Source organism: Oncorhynchus nerka, linkage group LG24 (genome assembly GCF_034236695.1).
Source record: "Oncorhynchus nerka isolate Pitt River linkage group LG24, Oner_Uvic_2.0, whole genome shotgun sequence".
In the NCBI taxonomy this organism is placed as follows: domain Eukaryota; kingdom Metazoa; phylum Chordata; class Actinopteri; order Salmoniformes; family Salmonidae; genus Oncorhynchus; species Oncorhynchus nerka.
This window is the reverse complement of record NC_088419.1, coordinates 77082261-77103287: the sequence shown is the minus strand read 5'-3', so window position 1 is coordinate 77103287 and position 21027 is coordinate 77082261. Positions and strand designations below refer to the sequence as shown.

The window sequence follows — 21027 nt, the reverse complement described above, 5'->3', positions numbered from 1 at the left end:
CTCTAGTGGACATGTCCATGTATACACATCTTGAAATGACACTATAAGGGGTTGTCGTCACAAATATCAAGGAAAGATATACATTTTCAAGTTAAACACATCTGTCTCTCTATAGTGTGTGTGGTATGTGTTTAATAGTCAGAGTAAGAATACGGAACGTGGAATATATCAGAAATTACTGACAGGTTTGGAACATCTTCAGTTCAGCTTGATCACTCTAGCAAACCACAACTGACATGTTCATGGGTTATGATTGATTTTGTTTGGCCACCTCTGGCCTCCCTTGTCTCTCTCTCTCTCTCTCTCTCTCTCCTCTCCTCTCCTCCCCTTCGTCTCTCTCTCTCTCTCTCTTGCTCTCTCTCTCTCTACCTCCCTCCTAACTCTCCCCTCCTCTCTCTCTCTCTCTCTCTACCTCCCTCCTAACTCTCCCCTCCTTTCTCTCTCTCCCTCCTAACTCTCCCCTCCTCTCTCTCTCCCTCCTAACTCTCCCTCCTCTCTCTCTCCCTCCTAACTCTCCCCTCCTCTTGCTCTCTCTCTCTCTCTCTCTCTCTCTCTACCTCCCTCCTAACTCTCCCCTCCTCTCTCTCTCTCTCTCTCTCTCTCTCTCTCTCTCTCTACCTCCCTCCTAACTCTCCCCTCCTCTCTCTCTCTCTCTCTCTACCTCCCTCCTAACTCTCCCTCCCTCCTCTCTCTCTCTCTCTCTCTCTCTCTCTCTACCTCCCTCCCTAACTCCCCTCCCTCTCTCTCTCTCTCTCCCTCCCTCCCTCCTAACTCTCCCCTCCTCTCTCTCTCTCTCTCTCTCTCTCTCTACCTCCCTCCTAACTCTCCCCTCCTCTCTCTCTCTCTCTCTCTCTCTCTCTCTCTCTCTCTCTCTCTCTCTACCTCCCTCCTAACTCTCCCCTCCTCTCTCCCTCCTAACTCTCCCCTCCTCTCTCTCCCTCCTAACTCTCCCCTCCTCTCTCTCTCTCTCTCCTAACTCTCCCCTCCTCTCTCTCTCTCTCTCTCTCTCTCTCTCCTAACTCTCCCCTCCTCTCTCTCCCCTCCTCTCTCTCTCTCCTCCTAACTCTCCCCTCCTCTCTCCCTCCTAACTCTCCCTCCTCTCTCCCTCCTAACTCTCCCCTCCTCTCCCTCCTAACTCTCTCCTCTCTCCCTCCTAACTCTCCCTCCTCTCTCTCTCTCTCTCCCTCTCCCTCCTAACTCTCCCCTCCTCCCTCTCTCTCTCCTCTCCTCTCTCCTAACTCTCCCCTCCTCTCTCTCTCTCCTCCGTCCTAACTCCCCCTCCTCTCCTCCCTCCTAACTCTCCCCTCCCCCTCTCTCTCTCTCTCTCTCCTAACTCTCCCCTCCTCTCTCTCTCCCTCCTAACTCTCCCCTCCTCTCTCTCTCTCTCCCTCCCTCCTAACTCTCCCCTCCTCTCTCTCTCCCTCTCTCTCTCTCTCTCTCTCTCTCTCTCTCTCTCTCTACCTCCCTCCTAACTCTCCCTCCTCTCTCTCTCTCTCTCTCTCTCTACCTCCCTCCTAACTCTCCCCTCCTCCTCTCTCTCTCTCTCTCTCTACTCCCTCCTAACTCTCCCCTCCTCTCTCCCTCCTAACTCTCCCTCCTCTCTCTCTCCTCCTAACTCTCCCTCCTCTCTCTCTCTCTCTCTCTCTCCTCCTAACTCTCCCTCCTCTCTCTCTCTCTCTCTCTCTCTCTCTCTCTCTCTCTCTCTACCTCCCTCCTCTCTCTCTCTCTCTCTCTCTCTCTACCTCCCTCCTAACTCTCCCCTCTCTCTCTCTCCCCTCCTCTCTCTCTCCCTCCTAACTCTCCCTCCTCTCTCCTCCTAACTCTCCCCTCCTCTCTCCCTCCTAACTCTCCCCTCCTCTCTCCCTCCTAACTCTCCCCTCCTCTCCCTCCTAACTCTCCCTCTCCTCCTAACTCTCCCCTCCTCTCTCTCTCTCTCTCTCTCCCTCTCCCTCCTAACTCTCCCCTCCTCCCTCTCTCTCTCTCTCTGTCTCTCTCTCTCCTAACTCTCCCCTCCTCCCTCTCTCTCTCTCCTCCGTCCTCTCCCCCTCCTCTCTCCCTCCTAACTCTCCCCTCCCCCTCTCTCTCTCTCTCCCCTCCTAACTCTCCCCTCCTCTCTCTCTCCTAACTCTCCCCTCCTCTCTCTCTCTCTCCTAACTCTCTCCCTCCTAACTCTCCCCCTCTCTCTCTCTCTCTCTCTCTCTCTCTCTCTCTCTCTCTCTCTCTCTCTCTCTACCTCCCTCCTAACTCTCCCCTCCTCTCTCCCTCCTAACTCTCCCCTCCTCTCCCCCTTCTCTACTGCGTGTCTGTGTTGAGTCCTAATTCCTGAAGAGGCCTGACAGTCTAAAACCTTTTTGGTATATTTTCCTTCGGGTCTACAGTGAGTCTATTGGAGAGCTCCGGTACTGTGGGAGAGCAAGAGTGACCTCAGCTGAGAGAGAGGCAGGAGAGAGGGAGAGATGTGGGTGGAAAGGGAGGGTGGGGCGAGGCATTGATAGAGAGAATCAGCCATGTTTGTTCTCCATTGGTTGCCGTAGGTTACCTCCTTTGGAGAGACTGGTAAGAAAGAAAAGGGTGGAGACCAAAACAGGACAGAGACAGAAACTCACATGCCGCCTATGTGTGGGTGTACAAGGAGGCAGGAATGTACTAGAGGGGACAAAAGTCACCTGGCTGCACAGTAATGGTGGGTTCTGTCAAGGTGTGGCTGGCAATGACTTCGGTCTATTCTGACTGCTATGAAGTTGTGTATGTGTTAATCATTTAAAAGTCAAGACCCACACTACAAAACGTAGAAGCCCACCGTTTCACATATACTGATGTTGAGGTGGTCCTGGAGATAATGAATATAAGGTTGAACATTTTGGAATGTCCCTATAAAAAACTCAAGCTGGGTGTCAAGTGTTTCCTGGCCCATATTCAGGAAAGAGGCTCCTGTTTGGATAATCTGTATCAGAGACTGAAGAGGAAATGACACGTCACTCGCTCCTTATTTCTGGTTCAGTTAACTAAGCAGACCAGACCCAGATGCTAATCCAAGACAGGTCATCTGTGATACAAGTCAGTATTTGACGTTCATCCACGTCTCAGGATGTCGGGAGATGACATGGAAACCGGCCACTGGGGCGACAGTGAGCGCCGTTACCTTCAAGTAGGCTTTGGCTTTGTTAAGGTAATGTGGGCAGGGATGACTTTTGGGTGTAAGCATCTGCCTCCGGTTACAAAGGTTGCATGTTCTAATCCAGCGATAGAGAGTTGTTTTAGATTACCTCAACCATTCAGAGTTAATGTCTAATCTTAAGAATTTGGAGTTAACACCTAAATTTAACATTGGAAGGATAAAGAGAAGTAACCTAACACTTAGAAATTTGACGTTTGGAACACCTTCGAAATCTGACGTTTGAGAAACATGGATGAAAGTCTAAATCTGACGTGAGAATGTGAGAGGTTGTTGGCTAATGCATTGGAGCCAATGATTTATGTATAAACTGGATGACAGACAAGGGGCGCTGTGTTTTCAAGCCCTCGCGCCTCCATCTTGGCACTCCCCCACTATTTGAAAGGGCTGAGGCTACAAATACAGCATTTGGCCCCATCCCACACTTCTGGAAACGTCTTACTCTAATCTAAGTATCTGAATCATGTTCTGTGCATGTAATCTTTATAGTTATGCTGCCATAAAGCCAGCAGGCTGCCCCCTGTTTAGCCAATGTTTGCAATGATGATGAAAAAATAATCTTAAATCAATATTAACTGCCTGTCTGTGTTTTGCTTGTTTGATATGCTGTGCATGCTACATATGTAAGATGTATAGGCTACCGTACACTACATGGCCAAAAGTATGTGGACACCTGCTAGTCGAACATCTCATTCCAAAACCATGGGCATTAGTATGGAGTTGGCTCCCCCTTTGCTGCTATTAAAGCCTCCACTCTTCTGGGAAGGCTTTCCACCAGATGCCGGCCAGTCAAGTTATTTGACACTGATCTCGACAAACCATTTCTGTATGGACCTTGCTTTGTGCACAGGGGCATTGTCATGCTGAAACAGGAAAGGGCCTTCCCCAAACTGTTGCCACAAAGTTGGAAGCACAGAATTGTCTAAATGTAATTATTCCTCCTCCACCATTATTCCTCCTCCACCAAACCTTACAGTTGGTACTATGCATTTGGGCAGGTAGCGTTCTCCTGGCATCCACCAAAGCCATGTTTGTCTGTCTGACTGCTAGATAGAGAAGCGTGATTCATCACTCCAGAGAATGCAATTCCACTGCTCCGGAGTCCAATAACGACGAGATTTACACCACTCCAGCCGACGTTTGGCATTGCGCATGGTGATCTTAGGCTTGTGTGCCTCTGCTCGGCCATGGAAACCCATTTAAGGAAGCTCCCAACAAACAGTTGTTGTGCTGACGCTGCTCCAGAGGCAGTTTGGAACTCGGTAGTGAGTGATGCAACCGATGACAGATTATTTTTACGCTCTACCGCTCATTATTCTTAGTGGTGATGGCCTACTTTTTGGACACTTATTGCATGTTTTTTTTTGGGGGGGGGTTCTATACTATGCCCTATGTACAATTATAGAAATGATGCAGTCCCTGAAAGTCCTTGAATTTGGCAAGCCAATGTCTTTATGAACCCTGCATAAAGATGTCTAGTCCAAGGCCTATGTTGTATAGGTGCAGTTGGTGGAGTTACGGGCCAATTTGCATATATTCACTTTTATTCCTCTAAGTACATCTAGAAATGTATGGAAATCCTTTTCATTTTTGTTTCAAACCATCATGAAATGTTGATCCCAATGTCACACATTAGCCCCATTATTTATAGATAGATCTATATACATCATTGATTGGTGCCAATGGCAGAGCCACCCGGACCCCAACCTATCCATTTTACAGTTTGAGTGGGACATCTGATTCCACAAATAGCAGTGAACTGTAACCTTTTATGCCTGGGCGTGCTCAAGACAAGGGGTGGGCGTTGGAGAGATTGCACAGGGAGAAATGTTTGGAGAACGGGAGCGATTGGAGAAAAGGAAATAAGGAAGAAAGTGGAGCATATTATGAATAAACATGGAGTGGGTGATTACACAGGTCTTCTAAGAGATCTGGTGAATGAGAAGATAATGGACAAGACAAAATGGAGAACAGCAGAAATGGTTGAGAAAATATGGAACCAGGGGTTTCACAGAACTTTTGGAAGAACTTGAAGAAATGGAGAGGGACGAGATGTGGCGGCAGGTGCAATGTAGCAGTGTGGAAAGGAAGGTTGGCATCAACTGCAAAGAGGGATACGTAATTCCAGTAGCTCAGTTTGGAACCTGACGAGAGTGAGGATGAAATTCCTGCAATGAGGACCACCTCGGTCCGAGGATGTAAAGCATGATTCTAGCCCAGTTTTTATTTATTTATTTTATTTAACCTTTATTTAACTAGGCAAGTCCGTTTTCCTTTTCTCCAATTTTATTGTACCGTTTCACGAAGAATTTAATGTAGGTAGGCCATGAATGGCCTCACACTCCAGTACAGTAGGTGGCGGTGTATGCACCTTAAATGAGACGCGATCCGCCAACAAAATCCCAAAGAAGAAGAAGAAGAAAAGTGGAACATCTTCATTTATCCATCATCTTTGGCCTATATCTCTGTAGGGTTGATTTCCCAGAGGAACACACGTCCAGCAGGTAGTAAGTAGTAGCCTGGTGAGAAATACATGTCATTTATCAATAGGCGAACTGACTTCCGCAAAGGTAGCATGTAATTCAGGACAAGCCTGTCCAGTCCCCACCTCGAGAACCCATGTGGGCAGTGGGCTGAAGGCCAAGTCCCCACCCGGTTTTATTGCACAAGTAGAGCAGTGAGTATGATATATATAAAAGACGCGCTAAATGATTTGGGATAATGCGGCATATTTAGAGCGCTTTTTGTAGTTATCTCAGGAGGAAGGCGTAGTTTAGGTCTTTACTTCTGTTTTTGTTTCTGCGCGTTTTCGATCTTTTCACACAGAGAGAAGCAGAAGGGTTGGTGTATATACTTTTTTCTAATCCAAAAAACAACACACATTTGTGAGATTTGAAGGCTTAAGTTTTGCTTTCAGCAGTTTATCTTTTTAGTTACATTATCCTCTGCTTCCTGGTTACTCTCGACTAGAATAATATAGGCGTTTTATGGATATTTTGCCTGCCGATTGTATATTTTCTATAGCAATTGATATGCGATCACATAGTGCCGAATTAAAATTGATGATTACATTCTACCATCGCCATTTCACTATTGCCAATGTCATTGAGTAGGATATACAGTGCAAAATAAAGAGAATATGATTAGGAGCAAAACTTTTATTTCCTGTATGAGATGTGATGACAGACCCCAAAAGATCTTTGTCACTAAATATGCCGCAAAAATTATTATTGTCACATTCAAATCAGTGTCCGACTAGTCTGCATATGTCCTTTGGTGGAACAAGTACCCAACTGTGATACTTGAGTAAAAGTAAAGATATCTTAATAGAAAATGACTCAAGTAAAATACTCTTGAGTAAAAGTCAAAAAGTATTTGGTTTAAAATATGCCTAAGTATCAAATGTAATTGCTAAAATATACCTAAGTATCAAAAGTAGAACAATAAATACTTTTGATTCCTTATATTAAGCAAACCAAACGGCACCATTTAGTTGTTTTTTTATTTATTTACTGATAGCCATGGGCACACTCCAACATTCAGACATAATTTATAAATGAATCATGTGTTAAGTGAGTCCGTCAGAACAGAGGCAGTAGGGATGACCAGGAATGTTTTGTTGATAAGTGTGTGAATTAGATTATTTCCCTGTCCTGCTAAGCATTCAAAATGTAATGAGTACCTTTGGGTGCCAGGGAAAATGTATGGAGTAAAAAAGTACCCTATTTTCTTAAGGAATGTAAAAGTAGTCAAAAATGTAAATAGTGAAGTACAGATACTTCTTATGTAGTTTTTTGGGGTATTTTAAAGTATTTTTACCTAAGTACTTTTACACCACTGCATATGTCAAATATTGCTTTCGTCCGTTCTCCGGCAGACCAGTCATCAGCCATGGCATCTCTCAGCAGCTCTAACACAGCCTTTGCCTTGGAGCTGTACCACACTCTGGGTCAGACCAACACAGGGAATATCTTCATCTCCCCATTCAGTATCAGCTCAGCTCTGGCCATGGTCTACCTGGGGGCTAAAAGAGACACAGCTGCTCAGATGGCAAAGGTAATACACAGAGAAAAACACACTTATATATATACATACACACACACACACACACACACACCCTTATAGTAGGTAACATGAAGCTTTGTACTCATTAGGCCTATTCTCCAGACATCTGATAACATGACAGGGTGTGTGTCTATATGTAGAAGACAAACTGATTAGAGCTGTTCAGCTTGTACTTTAGACTGTAGGACAGCAGCTTATACCTCTGGGAACACACAGCAACATAGTAACCATGGAGAGGGCTATAAACCCACAGGTTACTCCCTTCTGCGCCCCAAATCGCACCCTATTCCTTATGTAGTGCACTACTTTTGACCATAGGGCTTTGGGCCCGGTTTCCCAAAGGCTAAGTTCAATGGTTATCATTATAACCATTATAACCATTCTAACAATGAACTTAGCCTTAAGCGGCTTTTGGGAAACTGCCCCTGGTCAAAATAAGTGCACAATGGAGGAAATAGGTTGCCATTTGGGAAGCACACCCTCAGTCAGTCAGAATCCAAGCAAAGCTGTAAATCCACAGTAGCGTACATGGCATCATGACTGTCTGTCTGTATTTGAAAGGTACTCTGCACTCTTTTACCTTTTATGTACACAGTCCAAGCTTTATTCATTATCATCACTATAATCATCATCACTATTATCATCAATGTCATCAATATAATCATATTTCTTCTCTCTGAATCTTCCCCAGGCTCTGTCATTCAACTTCACCAAAGACATTCACACAGATTTCCAGACACTCAATGCAGATATCAACTCTCCCTCTGCAACTTACATCCTGAAACTGGCCAACCGTCTGTATGGAGAGAAGACCTGCAACTTCCTGACCGTGAGTTTCACTATAAACTATACTATTTATGCAAGTAACAGTCCCTTTACATGTGTTCTCTTTCATTTTGCTTCAGTATAGCATTGGACAAAATACCTGCAAATCAGACATTTGCTATTATATTATCAATCAATTAATACGTTTTTACTATTGATTTTAAACTGGATGGTTCGAGCCCTGTTTGCTGATTGTCTGACAGCTGTGGTATTTCAGACCAGTTATGACAAAACATGTATTTTTACTGCTCTAATTACATTGGTAACCAGTTTATAATAGTAATAAGGCACCTCAGGGGTTTGTGGTATATGGCCAATATACCATGGCAAGGGAGGTTTCCAGGCACTTAGCGTTGTGATATATTGGCCATATAACCCCCCTCGGGTTTTAATGCTTAACTATACATCTGCATACATGAGGCTAGTTAATCTTATGGAACTGTTTCACTCTGCCATAGGAGTTCTTAGAATCCACCCAGACATTCTACTAATCTATACAATCTTATTACATTTACAGGCACACAGGGGTAATAATGACATACCCAACGTTCTCTAGTAATACTAGTCCTGTGCGAAAATGGTTTTATTGAGACGGACTGTGCTATTACTGTCTGCTGTCTGAGAATCCACCCAGACGTTATACTGTACTTCTCTTTACTTTTATTGAACTGTTTCACTCTGATGTAGGAGTTCTTAGAATCCACCCAGAAGTTCTACTGTGCAGATATGAAGGCAGTAGACTTCCTCGGAGCAGCAGAGGAGACCAGAGGACAGATCAACAGCTGGGTGGAGCAGCAGACGGAAAGTATCATCATTTACTATATCAATCAGTTAACCAATCACATGTATTATCCCAGCTGGGAAATGTGTAGTGCAATACATTGGGGGGACACCAAAAATACAACAACATACACTTAACACACACATTAGATTAAAAAACAGCAACTATCAGATCTGTAACCAGGATCAGCTAACATGGAAATGAACATGTGATGAATAAATCTGTCTATGCCTACCGACAGCATTAAAGCCAGATGGGACCTCTGGTTTCAGAGCTGCTTTGGGTTTAGTTTGTTTAAGTGTGTGTGTGTGTGTGTGCGTTTACAGATCAAATCAAAGATCTGCTGAAGCAAGGGACTGTCAGTGGTTTGACAAGGCTGGCTCTAGTCAATGCCATCTACTTCAAAGGAAACTGGTTGAACAGATTTGACCAGAAAGACACCAAAGAGATGACCTTCAAAATAAACCAGGTGGATATTGGCAGTAATATTTAGATAGATATTTATGCTCAGTAATGGAATTATAATATAATGATTTACTATATAATAGGATTATATACTAAACTGCTAGAAGATATGGTGCTATTTAAAACCAAAGGGTTCAATGGTTCGCTTCACAGGGGCCTTTTTTTAGCAGTGGTACAGGCACAAGTTTGACACATTTATGCGTCATCCAAGAGGCCAAACAAACTTCCAAGTTATACTGTATAGGCCTATTGGGAGTTATATGGTTCAGATGAACTCATTCTCCTTGTCTATAATAATCTGTTTTTTCAGAGTGAGAGCAAGCCAGTTCAGATGATGCACCAGATAAAGAAGTTCCCCTTTAACTATGTCCCAGACTATAACCTCCAGATCGTGGAGCTTCCCTATGTGGATGAGGAGCTCAGTATGTTTGTCCTGCTGCCTGAGGAGGCCACTGATGGATCTGATCCTCTCGTGAAGGTATACTGTACACAGCCTCCTATAACTGCATAGTTGATTGATGCGTGGGGTGTTTGCCTTTCACACCAGCGACCTGGTTTCCCTTTCCTGTCCCTCTGTTCGCTACACTATAAGACACTGGTTTCCTTACCCTGTAAGCAGCCGATTGACAAGGTATGACAGCAATCCATGCTCTGGTTTTGTATCCAAATGCTAACGCTTTAGAATATGTGGCCCAAAACCAATGCAAGTCAGCATTTTTTGCGCATCATTTGCCACTAGGTGGTGTACTTGGGTTAGGCCTGGGTAGGCTGCTGAAAACACGACTACAGTATCATTTATCATCTGATGTATGGAGTGTTGTCAATGCTACTTATTCTATATACTGACTGTGTTTTAACTGTGTTTCAACGCTACTCTTTTTCACTATACTGACTGTGCTTTAACTCTGTGTACCATTTAGCTGGAGAGCGAGCTGACCATGGAGAAACTGGACGAGTGGACCACCAGGTCCAACATGGACACGGGCACGGACATCATAGTTTATCTGCCCAAGTTCAAACTGGAGGAGGACTACGAGCTGAATGATCCCCTGGTCCAGATGGGCATGAAGGATGTGTTCGTCGGGGGCATGGCCGACCTGTCTGGGATGAATGGGAAGGGGGGGCTCTTCCTGTCTACGGTGGCCCATAAGGCCTTTGTGGAGGTGAACGAGGAGGGGACGGAGGCTGCAGCCGCCACTGCTGGGATGATAGCGTTCTGTATGTTCCGAGAGGAACACTTCACGGCTGATCACCCCTTCCTCTTCTTCATCAGGCACAATAAGACCAAAAGCATCCTCTTCCTTGGGAGGTTCTCCTCTCCTCAGTAGAATAGTTAAAACTAGTAGAGAGGATTTAACATCATTTACAACAATTATTTGACAGGGGCATTTAACATCAATGAACATTTCTGTAAATGTGCCATATTTAGCCAGGTAGCTAGTTCCATTAGCACTTGATTTAATCCACTATAAAACCAAATAAAGGAGAATGTCTAAATGACTTGTCTGTTTGGACAGTATCATTGTGTGACCTTAGTTCCCTTAAACATTGTTATGGTTCTGAGATTCAACTAACGAAGTGGTCACCACCCTACTTTTTTTTCTTTTGGCAGGGGGGTTTAAACAGCTGATAATGGGGGCTGGAGAAATGTAGTAAAGTAAGTAGCCTTTCACAAGCCTTGACTTGTGCGAGCTGGAATGGCTAATTGGATCATGAACCTATCTCCTGTTTCTGTAGCATGAGGCAGCTTGATGTACAAGTACACCCCCTGGACCGGACCAATGATCTGTATAAAGCCTGGATTGCTGATGCTGTGTATTGGCCAATGAGAGGCTTTGAAGCCACCGATTGGCCGTATTGACACTCCTCAGAAGAAGCAGTCCTCCATAGGAATTAATGAAATTCTACAGTATTTAATTTAAATGTTTAAAAGACAAGATTTAATATAAGTGTTTTGTTGTTGTGGGGACAGTAACAGAACTTTATAAAATTATACTTTAACGAAAATGTAAAAAACTAAATTAAAAAAAATGTCATTGTTTGTTAGGCTCACATAAACCAGATGCATGAAGGTGTCAGTAATATAATAAACATGTCATAAACAGATGTAGACATTCATAAATTAATTGTATAGCTTCCAAAATATTTTTCACAATGGGGGAGTGCCAAAATCTAGTGTATACAGGGCCTTACCCCCAATCTATCTCCTTAATGCTGAGGGCCAAGTAGAGACGCACCGGGTACCATTTTTACAGTCTTTGGAATGACTTGGATGGGAATCAATCCCCCAACCTCAGGAGGCTAAAGAAATTTGGCTTGGCCCCTAAGACTCTCACAAACTTTTACAGATGCACTATGTCGTGTCTTTGGCATCATTAAAATGAAGACTGTTAGATTATCAAATCAATTCTTTAATTATTATTAAGTGATTAAACTAATCATGTAAATGTAATTAACTAGGATGTCGGGGCACCAAGGAAAATCTTCAGATTACAAAGTTACAATTTTCCTAATATAACTTCAGATATTTTAATATCTGATCAATTAGTCTTCTAATTAATTATTCTTTACCTCACGTTGGTCTCATTCCAAACATCGTAAATTGTTGGTTATCTGCACGAACCCAGTCTTTACTATGAATCACCCCATACATCAATTGTCTCAATGATTTATTTATTAACTAACTAACTAATCACAGAAATGCACAAACAAACAAAGTAGATATGGTTATAAGGAAATGATAGGGGATTTGCCCTAGTGGGCTAAACCGGTATGGTGGCTTGATAGACAAAGGGACTGAGAAGGGCGCGCAAGACAAAAGAGTCACTACACAGTTGATAATTAGAACAATTGAAATGCTAATCCTTTGCACATGAACGCTCACTCATTCGGGAATAATTACAATCAAAATATATATTTACTCCCAGCGTGTCGTCGTGGTCTCTGTTGGAATCGTCCTTTTCTGTTGGAGAGTTCATCCGAGATTCTCTGCGTCCCTGGAGTCTTTGGTTAGAATAGATACTTCAGAGTAACATTCAGAAATGTTCTTATAGATAGATGTTTCGGCGGTTGTAGGTCTTCGCATTCAATGGTACAGAATTCCTAGCTGCAGACAATTAATTAGTATCAAAGAGTTGCTCTTATTCTGTCGGTATCGATAGTCTCAGAGTTTAACCATGTGGTATGGTTAAGAATTCAGCAACAAGGAATGCATGGTCTCTACTCAAACCTTAGCCCTCTCGGTAATCGAGGTAGCTTGGTCTGAAGGGAAATTCCCAAGGTGGGGTTATATCCAGAACAGTAGGAAAGGGCTGTCCCATGACGCCAGTTCAATGTCTGTGCTCTTGGGGTGGGCCTATGACTTAGTTAACTTCTTCGATATAGGGGGCGCTCTTTTAATTTTTGGATACAAAAACGTTCCCGTTTTAAACAAGATATTTTGTCACGAAAAGATGCTCGACTATGCATATAATTGACAGCTTTGGAAAGAAAACACTCTGACGTTTCCAAAACTGCAAAGATATTATCTGTGAGTGCCACAGAACTGATGCTACAGGTGAAGCCAAGATGAAATTTCAAACAGGAAATGCCCCAGATTTTGAATGCGCTTTGTTCCAATGTCTCCTTATATGGCTGTGAATGCGCAAGGAATGAGCCTACACTTTCTGTCGTTTCCCCAAGGTGTCTGCAGCATTGTGACGTATTTGTAGGTATATCATTGGAAGATTGACCATAAGAGACTACATTTACCAGGTGCTCGCTTGGTGTCCTCCTTCGAAATTATTGCGTAATCTCCAGCTGCGTGTATTTTTCCATTTGCTTCAGAGGAGAAACCAAACTGCCTCGAATGATTTATCATCGAATAGATATGTGAAAAACACCTTGAGGATGGATTCTAAACAACGTTTGCCATGTTTCTGTCGATATTATGGAGTTAATTTGGAAAAAAAAGTTTGCCGTTGTAATGACTGAATTTTCTGGGGGTTTTCTTAGCCAAACGTGATGAACAAAACGGAGTGTATTTTGAAAATCTGAGATGACAGTGTTGTTAACAAAAGGCTAAGCTTGTGAGTGAATATATTTCTTTCATTTCATTTGCGATTTTCATGAATAGTTAACGTTGCGTTATGGTAATGAGCTTGAGGCTATGATTACGCTCCCGGATACAGGATTGCTCGACGCAAGAAGTTAAACTCCAAAGGGAATCAGTTTAAAATCACATTACATCATTTCACAAATAGTTTCATCTTTACTCATTCATTTTATAAAACAATTAGATGCAAGCCTAACAACTGAGACTCTTGTATAAACAGAGTTATGGTAATGTGGCTGTATTGTCTCATGAGTTTCACAAACATTAAACGAAATGGACCGGTCATAGCTGGGTTCTCCCCCGACCATGTACACATTCTCCAAAACATGGACATTGTTCAGTTCTCAAGTCCTGTGATGTGAAAGAGGTTCCTTTGTTCTACTGTCAAACTCTCTCTATACTGCATGGCCATGTCTCCTCGTGGAGTTTATGACCTGCGATAACAGAACCTGGGGGGGGGGGGGGGGGGGGGGGGTGGTACTCGCTGTCCCCAAAAGGGCCACGTCATGACAACTATCGAGAGCATCCTGTCGGGCTGTATCACCACCTGGTATGGCAACTGCACCGCCATAACCGCAGGTCTCTCTAGAGGGTGGTGCGGTCTGCCCAACACATCACTGGGGGCACGCTGCCTGCCCTCCAGGACAGCTACAGCACCCGATGTCACAGGAAGGCCAAAAAGATCATCAAAAACATTAACCATCCGAGCCACGGCCTGTTCACAATGCTATCATCCAGAAGGCGAGGTCAGTACAGGTGCATCAAAGCTGGGACCGAGACACTGAAAAACAGCTTCTATCACAAGGCCATCTGACTGTTAAATAGCCATCACTAGCCGGCTAGCCGTCACTGTCACTAGTCGGCTACCACCTGGTTACTCAACCCTGAACCTTAGTCTGTAGCCCTTTGTACATAGACATGGAATCACTGGTCACTTTAATAATGTTTACATCATGTTTTACTCATGTCATGTATTCAGTATACTGTATTCGAGTCAAGGCCATCCTATTCAACTATTGCTGTATATATTGTATAATATTCTATCCTACATATTCTACAGATATATTAAATATTCTTTCCACATACTGTCCATAATGTCTATAGATCTGTTATGGGATTTTTTTAATGAATAATGACTAAATGAGGTATACTGCACTATAACTGGCAAGAATTCTACCCTGTCTTTCTTGTAGTGTTAAATAATGTTTGTTCATTAGGAAGGGGTTATATGGCATGTACCTAGGAAGAAAGGAATGTACAATATGTGGGGGTAGAAAGAAAACAGAGAGGAGCATTAAGGACATTTCTAAGTGACCCCAAACTTTTGAACGGTAGTGTATATTTAGACTCCGGCATTGTTTGCCCTAATATTTATATATTTCTTAATTCCATTATTTTACTTTTAGATCTGTGTGTATTGTTGTGAATTTATAGATATTACTGCACTGCTGGAGCAAGGAACACAAGCTTTTTGGTACACCGCAATAACATCTGCTAAATATGTGTATGCGACCAATAACATTTGATTTGAGAAATGTAAACACTATCAAATTCATAGACAAGAGTTATAGATGCAAAAACTGACCATCCATTAGATGAAAATTATTATTTTATCCAACCCAGCAAACATGTCCACATTGGCACAATGCAGGCTAAAATATTGGTCCCATGTGCATTTGCTATTTCATAGGAATATATTTATAATTAATTTATTACAATTGAATTCAATGCATAAATTCTATAATTTTCAAGCCTTTAAAGGTAATTTAGGAACGTGATACATTGTATTAGAAAGACAACAAAGTTATTACTATCATTCATACATACTGAACAAAGACATAAACGCAACATGTGAAGTGTTGGTTCCATGTTTCATAAGCTTAAATAAAAGATCACAGACATTTTCCATATGCACAAAAAGCTTATTTCTCTCAAATTGTGTGCACAAATTCGTTTACATCCCTGTTAGTGAGCTTTTCTCCTTTGCCAAGATAATCCATCCACCAGACAGGTGTAGCATAACAAGAAACTGATTAAACAGCATGACCGTTACACAGGTGAACCTTGTGCAAGGGACAATAAAACACCACTCTAAAATATGCAGTTTTGTCACACAACACAATGCCACAGATGCCTCAAGTTTTGATGGGACTGTCAAATTGGCATGCTGACTGCAGGAATGTCCAACAGAGCTGTTGCTAGAGCAGTTAATGTTATTTTCTCTATCGTAAGCCACCTCCAATGTTGTTTTAGAGAATATGGTAGTACATCCAACCAGCCTCACAACCGCAGACCACGTGTAACCACGCCAGCCCAGGACCTCCACATCTGGCTTCTTCATCTGCGGGATCATCTGAGGAGGGGGAGGGTGGGTGCTGAGGAGTCTGTAATACAGTCCTTTTGTGGGGAAAAACTCATTCGGATTGGCTGGGCCTGGCTCCCCAGTGGGTGGGACTGGCTCCTCAAGTGGATGGGCCTATGCCCTCCCATCCTCACCCATGGCTGCGCCCCCTGCCCAGTCATGTGAAATCAATAGATTAGAGTCTAATTTATTTATTTCAGTTGACTGATTTACTTATATGAACTGTATCTCAGTAAAATCTTTGAAATTGTTGCATGTTGCATTTATATATTTTTTCAGTATATATTTTTTACAAGATAATTTATGTTTCTCATACAGTACCAGTCAAACATTTGGACACACCTACTCATTCAAGGGTTTTTCATTCTTTCTTTTTTTTTTTTTTTTACAATTTTCTACATTGTAGAATAATAGTGAAGATGTTAAAGCTATGAAATAACACAAACGGAATCATGAAGTAACCAAAAAATTGTTAAACAAACAAAAATGTATTTTATATTTGAGATACTTCAAAGTAGCCACCCTTTGCCTTGATGCTTTGCACACTCTTGGCATTCTTTCAACCAGCTGCATGAGGTAGTCACCTGGAATGCTTTTCAATTAATAGATATGCCTTGTTAAAAGTTCATTTGTGGAATTTCTTTCCTTCTTAATGCGTTTGAGCCAGTCAGTTGTGTTGTGACAAGTTGGGGGAGGTATACAGATGGTAGCCCTATTTGGTAAAATACCAAGTCCATTTTATGGCAAGAACAGCTCAAATAATAAAAAGAGAAATTACAGTTCAACATTACTTTAAGACATGAAGGTCAGTCAATCTGGAAAATTTCAAAAACATTGAAAGTTTCTTCAAGTGCGGTCGCAAAAACCATCAAGCGCTATGATGAAACTGGCTCTCATGAGGATCGCCAAAGGAAAGGAAGACTCAGAGTTATCTCTGCTGCAGAGGATATGTTCATTAGAGTTAACTGCACCTCAGATTTCAGCCCAAATAAATGCTTCACAGAGTTCAAGTAACAGACACATCTCAACATCAACTGTTCAGAGGAGACTGTGTGAATCAGGCCTTCATGGTCAAATTGCTGCAAAGAAACCACAACTAAAGGACATCAATAAGAAGAAGACACTTGCTTGGGCCAAGAAACACAAGAAATGGACATTAGACCGGTGGAAATCTGTCCTTTGGTCTGATGAGTCCAAATTATGAGATTTCTGGTTCCAACCGCCGTGTCTTTGTGAGATACAGAGTTGGTGAACGGATGATCTCCGTATATGTGGTTCCCCCCATGAAGCATGGAGGAGAAGGTGTGATGGTGCTTTGCTGGTGACACTGTCTGTGATTCAAAGCACACTCAACCAGCATGGCTACCACAGCATTCTGTAGTGATTCGCCATCCCATCTGGTTTGTGCTTAGTGGAACTATCATTTGTTTTTCAACAGGACAATGACCAAAAACAAGTGGGAACTCCTTCAAGACTGTTGGAAAAGCCTTTCTCATGAAGCTGGTTGAGAGAATGCCACGAGTGTGCAAAGCTGTCATCAAGGCAAAGGGTGGCTACTTTGAAGAATTTAAAATATAAAATATATTATTAACACTTTTTTGGTTACTTCATGATTCCATATGTGTTATTTCATAGTTTTTATGTGTTCACTATTATGTAGAAAATAGTACAAAATTAAGAAAAACCCTTGAATGAGTAGGTATGTCCTAACTTTTGACATACTGTGTCACATTCACTTATTTAAGTCTTGAGAAACTTCATTGGCAGTTTACAAGGTCAACAATATTTGGGCATCACACAACAGAACACTTGAACTGGAACAACACTGAGTGCTTCTACACCTGCATTGCTTGCTGTTTGGGGTTTTAGGCTGGGTTTCTGTACAGCACTTTGAGATATCAGCTGATGTACGAAGGGCTATATAAATACATTTGATTTCATTTGATTTGATACTGAGTAACGGTTGTAAAAAATAGATGTGTGCAAACCACCAAAATATTTGGGGGCTCTGGCTGGGCTTGGTGTGGGCTAGTCTGTGCGGGGCTTGGTGTGAGCTAGCCTGTGCTGGGCTTGGTGTGGGCTAGCCCCTGTTGGGCTTGGTGTGGGCTAGCCCCTGTTGGGCTTGGTGTGGGCTAGCCCCTGTTGGGCTTGGTGTGGGCTAGCCCCTGCTGGGCTTGGTGTGGGCTAGCCCCTGTTGGGCTTGGTGTGGGCTAGTCCATGTTGGGCTTGGTGTAGGCTAGTCCCTGTTGGGCTTGGTGTGGGCTAGTCCATGTTGGGCTTGGTGTGGGCTAGCCCCTGTTGGGCTTGGTGTAGGCTAGCCCCTGCTGGGCTTGGTGTAGGCTAGCCCCTGTTGGGCTTGGTGTAGGCTAGCCCCTGTTGGGCTTGGTGTGGGCTAGTCCATGTTGGGCTTGGTGTGGGCTAGCCCCTGTTGGGCTTGGTGTGGGCTAGCCCCTGTTGGGCTTGGTGTGGGCTAGTCCATGTTGGGCTTGGTGTAGGCTAGCCCCTGTTGGGCTTGGTGTGGGCTAGTCCATGTTGGGCTTGGTGTGGGCTAGTCCATGTTGGGCTTGGTGTAGGCTAGCCCCTGTTGGGCTTGGTGTGGGTTAGTCCATGTTGGGCTTGGTGTAGGCTAGCCCCTGTTGGGCTTGGTGTGGGCTAGCCCCTGTTGGGCTTGGTGTGGGCTAGTCCATGTTGGGCTTGGTGTAGGCTAGCCCCTGTTGGGCTTGGTGTGGGCTAGTCCATGTTGGGCTTGGTGTGGGCTAGTCCATGTTGGGCTTGGTGTAGGCTAGTCCCTGTTGGGCTTGGTGTGGGCTAGTCCATGTTGGGCTTGGTGTGGGCTAGCCCCTGTTGGGCTTGGTGTAGGCTAGCCCCTGCTGGGCTTGGTGTAGGCTAGCCCCTGTTGGGCTTGGTGTAGGCTAACCCCTGTTGGGCTTGGTGTGGGCTAGTCCATGTTGGGCTTGGTGTGGGCTAGCCCCTGTTGGGCTTGGTGTGGGCTAGTCCATGTTGGGCTTGGTGTAGGCTAGCCCCTGTTGGGCTTGGTGTGGGCTAGTCCATGTTGGGCTTGGTGTGGGCTAGTCCATGTTGGGCTTGGTGTAGGCTAGCCCCTGTTGGGCTTGGTGTGGGTTAGTCCATGTTGGGCTTGGTGTAGGCTAGCCCCTGTTGGGCTTGGTGTGGGCTAGCCCCTGTTGGGCTTGGTGTAGGCTAGCCCCTGTTGGGCTTGGTGTGGGCTAGCCCCTGTTGGGCTTGGTGTAGGCTAGCCCCTGTTGGGCTTGGTGTGGGCTAGCCCCTGTTGGGCTTGGTGTAGGCTAGCCCCTGTTGGGCTTGGTGTGGGCTAGTCCATGTTGGGCTTGGTGTGGGCTAGCCCCTGTTGGGCTTGGTGTGGGCTAGTCCATGTTGGGCTTGGTGTAGGCTAGCCCCTGTTGGGCTTGGTGTGGGCTAGTCCATGTTGGGCTTGGTGTGGGCTAGTCCATGTTGGGCTTGGTGTAGGCTAGCCCCTGTTGGGCTTGGTGTGGGCTAGCCCCTGTTGGGCTTGGTGTGGGCTAGTCCATGTTGGGCTTGGTGTGGGCTAGCCCCTGTTGGGCTTGGTGTGGGCTAGCCCCTGTTGGGCTTGGTGTGGGCTAGCCCCTGTTGGGCTTGGTGTGGGCTAGTCCATGTTGGGCTTGGTGTAGGCTAGCCCCTGTTGGGCTTGGTGTGGGCTAGTCCATGTTGGGCTTGGTGTGGGCTAGCCCCTGTTGGGCTTGGTGTGGGCTAGCCCCTGTTGGGCTTGGTGTGGGCTAGTCCATGTTGGGCTTGGTGTAGGCTAGCCCCTGTTGGGCTTGGTGTGGGCTAGTCCATGTTGGGCTTGGTGTGGGCTAGTCCATGTTGGGCTGGTGTGGGTTAGCTTGTGTTGTGCCATTGTAGGCTAACCTGTGTTGGGCTTGTGTGGGCTAGCCTGTGTTGGTCTCGTGTTGGCTAGCCCCTGTTGTGCTTGGTGTGGGCTAGCCCCTGTTGGGCTTGCTGTGGGCTGGCCCGTGTTGGGCTGGTGTGGGTTAGGGTTAGCTTGTGTTGGGCCATTGTAGGCTAACCTGTGTTGGGCTGGTGTGGGCTAGCCTGTGTTGATCTGGTGTGGGCTAGCCTGTGTTGGTCTGGTGTGGGCTTGCTGTTGTCTAGCCAGTGCTGGGCTGGTTTGTGCTTGATGTGGGCCTGCCCATGCCCACCTTTCCCACTGAATACCCACATGGGGCTGCTACTCTCTGTTTATCATATACTGTATGCATAGTCACTTTAACTATACATTCATGTACATACTACCTCAATTGGGCCAACCAACCAGTGCTCCCGCACATTGGCTAACCTGGCTATCTCCCACCCACCACCCACCAACCCCTCTTTGACGCTACTGCTACTCTCTGTTCATCATATATGCATAGTCACATTAACCATATCTACATGTACTTACTACCTCAATCATCCTGACTAACCGGTGTCTGTATGTAGCCTCGCTACTTTTATAGCCTCGCTACTGTATATAGCCTTTCTTTTTACTGTTGTTTTATTTCTTTACTTACCTATTGTTCACCTTTTTTGTGCTATTAGTTAGACACTGTAAGTAAGCATTTCACTGTAAGGTCTGTAAGGTCTACCTACACCTGTTGTATTCAGCGGACGTGACAAATACACTTTGATGTGGACGAACTGGGAATCAGACATGAGATCTGGCCTTCCAAGTGGAGCAGTGGTCTAAGGCACTGCATCGCAGTTACAAGCTGTGCCACTAGAGATCCTGGTTTGAGTCCAGGCTCTGTCGCAGCTGGCCGTGACCGGCAGACCCATGGGGCGGCGCACAATTGACCCAGCATCATCCGGGTTAGGGAAGGGTTTGGCCGGCAGGGATGTCCTTGTCCCTTCGCTCTCTAGCAACTTCTGTTGTGGGCCGGGCGCATGCACACTGACATGTTCACCAGGTGTATGGTGTTTCCTCTGACACATTGGTGTGGCTGGCTTCCGGGTTAAGTGGACATTGTGTCAAGAAGCAGTGTGGCTTGGTTGGATCGTGTTTCGGAGGACTCATGGCTCTCGACCATCGCTCTCCCGAGTCCGTATGGGAGTTGCAGCGATGAGACTGTAACAACCAATTGGGGAGAAAATTTGTAAAATAAAATGTAAAAAAGACATGAGATCTGATTATGTCACAGTGAAAGCTTTTTCCTCATATGTATATCATTCCAGTAAGAAAAATGAAGGAATGGCACATTGGATAAGGGTCATGCATAGATGGGATACAG

At 44.7% G+C, this 21027-nt stretch overlaps 1 protein-coding gene and 1 long non-coding RNA gene across 2 annotated transcripts; one reads left to right on the top strand and one right to left on the bottom strand.

Moving 5' to 3' along the window:
- Nucleotides 1-6659: 6659 nt before the first annotated feature.
- Nucleotides 6660-13322, bottom strand: LOC135564344 (uncharacterized). Its single transcript, XR_010460945.1, has 2 exons — nt 12233-13322; nt 6660-7199 (listed from the first exon to the last, which is right to left on the bottom strand). It is a non-coding gene; the product is annotated as an uncharacterized LOC135564344 (long non-coding RNA).
- LOC115108604 (leukocyte elastase inhibitor-like) lies at nt 7067-10811 on the top strand. The gene is made up of 6 exons (XM_029633143.2): nt 7067-7231; nt 7932-8069; nt 8753-8870; nt 9173-9315; nt 9622-9789; nt 10232-10811. Exons 1-6 carry the CDS (start codon nt 7067-7069, stop codon nt 10637-10639), a joined length of 1140 nt encoding a protein of 379 aa, XP_029489003.2. The 3' UTR covers nt 10640-10811.
- Nucleotides 13323-21027: the final 7705 nt, after the last annotated feature.

Bases quoted from the DNA above. Each gene is read 5' to 3' on its own strand.
- LOC115108604 (XM_029633143.2), top strand. From the start codon at position 7,067: ATGGCATCTCTCAGCAGCTCTAACACAGCCTTTGCCTTGGAGCTGTAC. The intron at 8,070-8,752 runs GTGAGTTTCACT...ACTCTGATGTAG, and splicing joins AGACCTGCAACTTCCTGACC to GAGTTCTTAGAATCCACCCA. The intron at 9,316-9,621 runs GTGGATATTGGC...CTGTTTTTTCAG, and splicing joins TGACCTTCAAAATAAACCAG to AGTGAGAGCAAGCCAGTTCA.